The sequence below is a fragment of the Cucumis sativus genome, chromosome 4, assembly GCF_000004075.3.
Source record: "Cucumis sativus cultivar 9930 chromosome 4, Cucumber_9930_V3, whole genome shotgun sequence".
Classification (NCBI taxonomy): domain Eukaryota; kingdom Viridiplantae; phylum Streptophyta; class Magnoliopsida; order Cucurbitales; family Cucurbitaceae; genus Cucumis; species Cucumis sativus.
Window position 1 is genome coordinate 16873162 of NC_026658.2, and position 9326 is coordinate 16882487.

The 9326-nt window shown below is 34.6% G+C and overlaps 1 protein-coding gene across 1 annotated transcript; it reads left to right on the forward strand.

Moving 5' to 3' along the window:
• The first annotated feature begins 220 nt into the window (after nucleotides 1–220).
• LOC105434402 (hypothetical protein) lies at nucleotides 221–5417 on the forward strand. Its single transcript, XM_031884365.1, has 7 exons — nucleotides 221–319; nucleotides 1660–1717; nucleotides 1802–1885; nucleotides 2014–2348; nucleotides 3659–3865; nucleotides 4058–4261; nucleotides 4386–5417. Exons 1-7 carry the CDS (start codon nucleotides 317–319, stop codon nucleotides 5316–5318), a joined length of 1824 nt encoding a protein of 607 aa, XP_031740225.1. The 5' UTR covers nucleotides 221–316; the 3' UTR covers nucleotides 5319–5417.
• The last annotated feature ends 3909 nt before the right edge of the window (nucleotides 5418–9326 follow it).

Below are 9326 nucleotides of genomic sequence, written 5' to 3' on the forward strand. Positions count from 1 at the left end.
GAGCTTTGATTTCTAGTTTTTTTACTGCATTTCTCAGAGGTTGTTTGCATTGATTGGAATTTGCGAGCTGGTTGCTTTTTTAATTTATTTTTACTGTTTTCTTTTCCTTTCTCATTGTTTCGTAGCTTGAGCTTTCATTTCGAGTGCTTTTTTTTTTTTTTTTTTTGTTAATTTTTCCTTTCATTTGCTATCTCGCTCTGTTAACTGTCGCTAGCTTTGGTTTGTGTGCTTGGAAATATTTGGAGGTTCGGTTCGGTTCTTCGTTTTTGAATTTCATTTAAGAGATAGTTTGCGTTCTTCGGAATTTGGGAGCTGGATGGTTGGTTTTTTACTGTTTTATTTACATTTCGTTTTATTTCTCTCTCTCTCTTGAGCTTTGCATTTCGAGATTTTTATTTTTTATTTTTACTTTTCTTTTGATGTTTGACTCCGTTAATTGTCACTGGTTTATGTAATCTTATATATATATTTTTTATTGTTCTTGTTCTTGGAAATCCTTCTTTTCTGAGCTTCGAATTTTAGTTTTTGGACTACGTTGCTGAGAATTAGTCTGCGTTCTTCGGAAACTGCGAACTGGTTGCCTTTTTACTTTTCTCTTTTCGTTTTGCATTGTTTCTTACTTTCTTCAGCTTTGTATTCCGCATTTTATCATTTATTAATTTTCTTTTGCTGCTTGGCTTCATTAATTATCGCTAGCTTTTATTTGTATTTTTTATCGTTCTTGGAAATCGTCGTCTTCTTAGCTTTGGTTGTTAATTTTTCGACCGTATTTCTGAGAAATGCTTCGCGTTTTGAGAATATGCAAGCTAGTTGGTTTTACTCTTCTCGTTTCGTTTCACCGTGTTTTCTACTCTCTTGAGCTTTGATGTCGAGATTTCTTTTTGGTTACTTTACTTTTCTGTTTGGCTTTTTTTTTTTTTTTTTTTTTAATGTCAGTAACTTTGAAGCTTTTTTTCTTTGCTATTTACAGTTTGATCTGCTTCTTGGTTTTTTTTTTTTTTATCGACTGTAGCATACCATTTTGCGACGTTTGTGTTAAACATTGATTGAAGAAGGCTAAAATTCATAAAGGGAGTTATTCTTCATTAATCATCAATAAACTTCACTTAAGTTAAATACAATGATGAGGGCCATATTTATAGCCTTTGGGCCTGATATGTTTTTCAATTTGTAAAAAAATCGAGTTATAATCTCTCTGAAAGTTCTGCGAATATTATCAATCTAGTACTTTGATTTGGTACTCTATCTAGATTTTCTTTTTTTGGGAACTTGATGATAAGGAATTGTTCTTCTCCCAAAATTTGATAAAGAATTGTGAAACATTTTTTAATTATTAGTTTAATTGTTTTGAATATTCAATTTGGTAGTGAGTCCACCATGCTTTCAGGATGTTCATCCTAGGGATCTTGTGTACTCAATGTTGTAGTTTATCATTTTTTATTCAGATTGTTTAGCAGTGAAGTGAAAGCACATCATGTTTCTGATAAATTTTGAAATATAGATGTAATGAGCTGATGGTATTGACTTATCTGGTTACTGGGATGATATCATCAATAGACTTTTGTTTATTTATCTCTTGATTGGTAGAGGTGTTCTATTGCTGTTCTTCTCTTTTGCACATTGATGAATTAATATGGTGCTGGACATTTGTTTTTGCAGGATAAATTTTCAGAGACTTCCATGGACGAGGATCTGTGGGATTGGCCATATGATCAAGGTTCTACTGATTTCCTTACCACTTCCCTCTATTTATCTGAATAATCAAGCTTCTAGCTAATTTGTTTATAAAGGATTGTTCCAGGTTTCTCCTTTTTCGATGCCAATGAAAGCAGTTACAATCTGGAATCTGGATGGCAGGCTGATTTTTACTTTGGTAATGGGAAAGGTAAACTTGATTTAACTTTTGTTCTTTGAAAAAAACTATGTGAATTCTGTTATCCTAGACCCACTTTTTTTCTTTGTTTTATTCTGACAATTGGGCTACTTATTTTTATTATAATTTTATGATCGTAGATGTTATAGAAGAAAATGCTATGAATGAAAAGTATTGTGTTCAAGTACTGAAGATTTTAATACGGAAAGCAGATGCTGACATCGATGATCTTGAAGAAAATCTGTTGTTGCTTCAATGTAACCTGGCATGGACAGAAAGTAGAAACCAATTTGAAGCATGCTGTACTGCTCTGAGAGAGAAGATTGACGTTCTTGACCATTCAATGAAGAGCTTGAGACAAAGTGATAAGATTAATACAAATGATCAGTCATCATTACATAGACAACAGGCAGAGAAATTGTACGAGATTTTGAAGCCTTTTCTTGGAGACAATTGTGAACAAGATGATGGGCAGGTTTTCTCTGTACTCTCTGACATCTAAAAAGTCGGTGTTCATCAAGTATGAGAAAGAAGACTACCGAAACCTTCATGAAAGCATAAAGCATATATTCATGATTTTACTTTCAATTGTCACGGTCCCGTAAGATACTGCACATAGAGATTTTTGCAAGGGGGATATAATTTTTTTTTGCATTTTTACAGAATGATTTAATCTCTGAAAACTGTTTTAAGTTGCATTTAGTTCTTAGTATTCGTAACTGTTGTACAGTCTATTTAGTAAAAATAATCCGGAAAAAATGACGGAGTGGAGCATGAACCTGGGTCTAGAGGGGCTGGAAGACTGTTTTACCACTAGGCTATTTTCTGGAATTGTTATTATATCCGTTATATATATATAATATAGAGAGGATAAAGTTGAGGGGGACTCGAGCCTCGCTTGGGCCTATACTAAATTCGCCAGTTCTTATACGTGTTGTTCTTTTTTTCTGTTTAAAGAAAGCATGGACAAGAAAAGATATCTTTTATACGAGATTGAATAGAAAAAATAATATATTTTAGGAATTTTTATGTTTTTCTTCCTTAAAATTAAGGCAATGATGTGTGTGCTTCACTAAGAGAGCCTCGCTCATTTGAAGCAAGGTGACGAGGCTGCACCTTGAGCCTACGCACACACTCTTTGACCTATTGCCCATTTGGATGAATATTTTGCTTTGTCATTTGTCAATCTAATATCTTTGAATTAAAAGATATGAGATGTTGCTGCATATTTTCCATTTCTGAGCATTTAGGAGGAAAGTGAAAATTAGCCCTAATCATCATAGGTACTAGCAAAGATGCAATTTTTCTGTAGATCTTAAAGCTAAATAGAATCTCTTGCATAGAGATCGAAATAATAAACAGCTTTTGTACAGTTTTGTGACTGCTCTAAGATGTTCTTTTCATTCTACTTAACATAAATTCAGACAAATATTTATAGAAATATATAGATGGGATGGATCTAACTGTAATATACATCCAGACAGTTGTCTTTTAAAATGTTAATTCTGTTCTATTTTGCACAATATGTCATTCTGATCATGGCCAAGCCATAACTAGATGCTTTACTATAGTTTTGTACCTAGGCTAAAATCTAACTACTGTTGAAGTCCTTTTGTTTTGCTTAGTTGGAAGAAATTGTTCCTTGAATATAGCATCCTGGTAAAAGAACCTCATGGTAAATTGTAAAGTTAGTCACTAGTTTATTGATTAATTGTTAATTTCTGTCATCTGCAGTGAATTTTCTTTCCTTTTTTCCCTTTAAAAATATGTTAATTCTGTTAAAAGGATCAGCATGCAACCGTGAACAACCAAAGTCCTGATACTGAGATGGAGTTGATCAGTCCACTGTGTGAAACCTCAAGCATTTTGGGGTCGAAAGTCAAAAGCGAAGAAACAGGAGTGAAGAGCATTTTGTTGGCAGGGGATACGATGCCCAATGGTTCAGTTCAAAAGCACAAGGAAAATGATTGCATTCACGATATAGAAGTTAAGGTATTATTGCTTTAGTTTCAGTTAGTGTCATGGTGTGTTTAGCTGGATCAAAGGAAGGTAAAGCATTTGTGTGATAGCTCAAATGTTGAACAGTGTAATTAAGTCATAATATGCTTATTAGTCTCCCACTTTGCTTTGTATTCAAACTGTCACTCAATCTTATGATGCTTACATTTTAAATTTTCCTTACAGGCGAAAATTACCACTGGTGGATTTTGCTTAAATTCATTTGTGACTGAAGAAAATAGTTGCTTGAAGACAGACGATCGGAAACTTGTTTCAAAAGTAAAGATTGAGGAAGCTAAGGAACACCTTATAAATAACTCATCCAAGAGCAGAAGATTGAAGTCAGCTTCAAATGTAGTTGGCGAATGCAACCTTCTAAAAGGACAGAAGGTTTGAAAACTTGGTTTTCTTTCAATTTGAAATGTAATTGGGTGCTTTAATTAAAACAAAGTAATGAAGTATTGGGTGACTTTAGCTTTTCAATTAAAGTCTTAACCTTCTTTCAAACAAGCAGCAAGGGAAATCTGTTGCTGAAAAGGCCAACCCAGATGTCCCAAGACAAAGAGATGGACTCAGTGGAAGTAAAAGATCTTTTGATCCCAATATAGAGGAAAAGCTAATTGATTTTTTGTTGAGGACAAAGAGAAACAAGAGTGATGCCGGGCCAGCTCTCCCTCAATCCATTGGAATTGGTGCCTCCTCATGTTTATCTTCAAACACAATAGGGATGGTGGACAACTATCTAAAAGCTTCGGAGACTCCAAAACCTGGTTCATTTGACTCTTCAAATGTTCTTATAATGTTGCTTACAAAACTGCAAGGTCAGCAGGGAAATGTTATGGTCAGAACCCACACCAAGGAGACCGACAAGTTATTGCCGGAAGATTCTAATAATGTTAATGTTTCTCGTGAAAAGTCACATTTGAACATGGATCATAAGCGGAAAGCGTTTACTGAGAGGAGAGGAGAGAGCAAATTACACACTTCTATTTCAAAAGAGAAAAAGAGTCGAAAGACGGGAGCAATTGGAGAAGATGTCTCCTTAGATCGGCCTCTTGAATGGAAGCCTTCTCAGCCCAAGGCTGAGATGCAGGATGGTGCTTTTGACGTTGAGAAGAACTTAGGTCCTTTGTCCCAAAGCAAAGGGACTTCAAAAATGCTGGTTGGTGAAGAGTTTATAGATTTATCTCTTGTTGATACTAGTTCAGATCAAATCAAACCCAACGGTGGAACTGGGGACGACAACCAAACGGTGAAGTCACGTGCCACCATTGACGATCAAATAGCCAAAATTTTAGCACTTTTACCTTCCTCAGCTCTCGAACTGCAGAAACTGACTCTAGTAGATCTGAGGGTTATTGCAAAGGAACTCAATTTGACCAAATATCATAAGCTTCGCAAAACGGTGCTGCTCGATCTGCTTGTTAGCCGGTTGAAAAGCTATTAGGTCAACAACATATTATATTGAGGTTGGTTTGTTTTATTTTGTCTTTAATCAGTTTCTTAGTTTAATGGAAAATCATGTAAGAAAGAAAGGATACACATAGGTCTTGCGCAAGGGGGGGGGGGGGGGGGGGGGGGGGGGGATCAAAGTGAAATGATATTACATTTCATTAGAATGAAAATGCCAAGGTTAAAGAAAATGGAGATATTTAGGAGAATCAGATCTTTATATGGTGTATAGATGTTTTAGATTATGGTGGTAGTTTTGAAATGTTGCTTTTGGTAAATGGGTTGTAGTTTTTTGGTTTATGCTGCCATTTTTATGTACAGAAACCTTCAGCATTTGTGGATTTCAGAAGGCTACGTGTTTAGAGTTGAAAACCTTTTTTTTTTTTTTTTTTTAATTATATACATATAGATATATTTTCCTGTGGAAGTTAAAATTTACTTACTTTTTCTTGCTTGTATGTCTCTGAAAAAAGATGAGTTTGTTCCTGTTTTTGTATTAACTTCATACATTTAGTTTAGTTTTTCTTGGATGTTCGTAAAATGCAGGTTGAATCACTTTTTGATCTCCACCATTTTTTTTTCCTGAAAATTTGAATGTGAAGGATTATGGATTTTTTGAGAATCAGGACAAAGTTGGGCGAACTACTCAATGGGAGCCAATGTTAGCGATAAAATGCTTAGAGGAAATGAGGTTAGAAGGTGGAATTCGATATTGTATGAGTTAAGGTATTGGCAACAAATTGCAGTAAAGTTGAGCTATAAAAACAGTCGATGGTTGATGTGTGTGTGCAAGTTCATCTTAACACCTACGAATAGGAAAACGGAAAAAAAAAAAGAAAAGAAAAGAAAAAGAAAAAGAATTAGCAGACCATGAATAACTTTTCTATTTTCTTGTTTTTATTTTCAGTTCTTTAATATTTTTCTATTTCTTTTAGGCAGACCTTGCTTTTAGGACCTAAAATGTCAATACTACATTTTTCTTTAGAATAATGTAATAATTTGGAACTTTTCTTTGCACAAGAGAATAAGAAAATAATAGCTAATACATGCATTTTATTTTTCATTGTGTGGACAAGAGAATAAGGATGGCTCATTAAATGAAGTAGGTATGGAAGTGAGTTGTAGAATAATTAGAATAGAATGGAAAAGCTGTGATGAAAATAGATTTTGTTTAATGAAACATTCTTATTATATTTACACGAGTAATGAAGATTTGCAACTGTATTATGCTCCTTTGGCTCTTCTACAGCCCAAACAGCTTTCAAATCAGAGACTACTCTAGATTTGCGAATTAACCTCTACTTATAATTTCATCTCTTTTCCTTCATTTCTACCTACATTTTCATCTCTTTCCCTTCATTTTCAGCTCAAGCATCATTCATCAAAGTTGTTAGAAGTCGAAAGAGCTTTCTGATCAACGTTAGCTTCTAACTCTTCTATAGTTCAAACCCTTTCAAATTAACATCAGACTGCTATTGAATGATTCGAAATTTTGTTTTTCTTGCTGATTTCTTTCAATTTGCTTCAGCTTCTGGAGCACCATTCTTCATGACTTTTCCTGAAGAAAGCAAGTTGAAAAATGAAAAATTGGTTTCATCGTTTGACACAAGTTTTCAGCTTCTTTGCTTCTTTGATTGTCAACACCATCTCTTCCACCTCCTTATATATAACCCAAATAGTCTATAGTATATGAATAAAGGTTGAGCGCCTTATTTAGAGAAACTATGGATGCGGCCCACTTTGTAGTACAAACGAGGTGATCCTGAATCGTTCATGTAGAGACATGAAAGTAGGGGCATCCTATGTAAAGTGTTTACATTAGACTGAACCATGAATTAGTCTTTTTTTTTTTTTACGTTATAACACCGTTTACTGTTTAAAACTGACTATCTCGATTATTGATGACCTAGGTAACTTAATCTTAATCCTGAGTTAATTATGAACTCCTGTTCACACGAGACTATCCTCAGATCTGCATAGGTAAGGGCAGCTCATCAGCGTTGACCCAATAAGCCTCCCATTTCAGGGGTAAGATCGGGTGGATAGCTAGGAACATAGGGTACAAGATGGAATTCACTCCTACCCGTCTTAAGGTTAGTAGATAGGTTGTTCTCTTAAGCACTGAATCCAAGTCTTGAACAAGGGGCCCCACCCTCTTATTGGCCCGAGAGGGATTAAGTTTATAGGTTGAACCTTAAACCAATTGTTTAATAGTGGATTAGTGGGATATAAGGAGCAAGATGTAATCTTTGGGGTAAAACGGTATTTTGACCCATCCAAGGTTACGAGCAACCTGTGAAGGATTAACTTACTGATTATGGTTTTATCAAATGGACACAAATATATCTATAGTGAGGGGAGTGCAATTACGGGACTTTAGAGGAATGACCCTTAGAGGAATGACCAGTCAGTTAACGAATGTTGATTAACTCAGTCTAAAAGAGTTTAGCTAGTTAATTTTGAATCGTTGGAGCCCATGATCTATAGGTCCATTAGGTTCCCATGCTAGCTCATATAGATTAAACTTAGAACAGTGTGATGAAATAAGTCGAATTGGGAGAATTGGGAGAAGAAAGAGAAACCGACAAATATAGTGATATAGTCGTCGGTCTTCTAATTAGAAATAGAGCTTTATGTTTTACATACTACAAGTATGAATGCAGATTCATACTAAGAAGCTCAAAAAATAGTAAAAAATCAAAATGTTGACTTTTGACTTTGAAAAGTCAAACTTTGACCGGCATTATATTCAAATGTAATTTGAATTTTGGAAAAATGAATGTGGATTCATGCTCGGGAGGTTGGAATTAGTCAAGACGGACAAAATGGTAAAAAGTCAAAATATTGACTTTTGACTAAGAAAAATCAAAGTTTGACTTTTGACTTGAAATATCTAATGACCATTTTACCCTTGGACTAAGTTAGTGGGAAAATCCAACATTTTGTTGGATTATCCCAGTAACTCTTGTGGGATATGTGGCTATATGAGATGTAGACACTTAGCCCACCACTAAGTTCTACTGATTGTTAGTGGAACATTAGGTGTTGAGATTTGACAAATTAATTACATGCATTTTTGCATGTAATTAGGTTATAAATAGCTGAGTTTTCAAATGGTTGAAAACTTTTGCCTTTTTTAATATACTCCAATATCTCAACCAAGAAAAAAAACTTCTATCTTCCAATTTCCTTTTATCTTCATTACTTTCTACATCAAATTGGGTCCCACAACCCGGTTCTTTGTCCAGAGGATAGTAGTTGAGCACTAGTGGTCGTCTCGGTTTGAATTGCTAAGGAGGTATCAAAGTTTTTGAAAGCTTCAAAGGTAATATTTCCTAAAACCCTAATTTGATTAGTTTAGGGTTACTTGTTAATTGTGGCAATTAGAGTAGAAATTCAATTCTTTTTTCGCTGTGCATGTCTTAGTTCTATCATATATAACAAAAGTTACGATTACATTAATGTTCAAAAGGTTCAAAATGTGGTTATCTGAAAGATAGCACTAATGTCCCATGAAAGCTATTTTTCTCTTATCCCGAACAATGATCTATCTCCCATGCAAATGAGACATGCTTGATACCCCTTCATACTCCACCCAGATAGGTCATCATATGTCAGAAAGTCATTAATTATCCAGAACAAGATTTTGTAAGACAATCATATGTACGCACTGAAAACACTAATATGTAAGACAATCATATGTACGCACACCAAAAGTCCATAAATTTTTCAGTTTCTCAATTAATGGTTGTATGTACACATCAATTTTCCTACCATAAGATTTTGGACAGGGAATGAGCAATGACATAAAGAAGTTTGACTCTTTCACGCATTTTCATGGTGACAAATTGTAAGGAATTAACACCACAGGCCACATATTGAACAAGATACTCATATGACCTAACATATTAAATTCATCTGAAGCTAACCCCAAACAAACGTTCCGTGGCTCTAAAGCAAAATTAGAAAATTCAGAATCAAAGTGTTTCCATCCATCTGCATT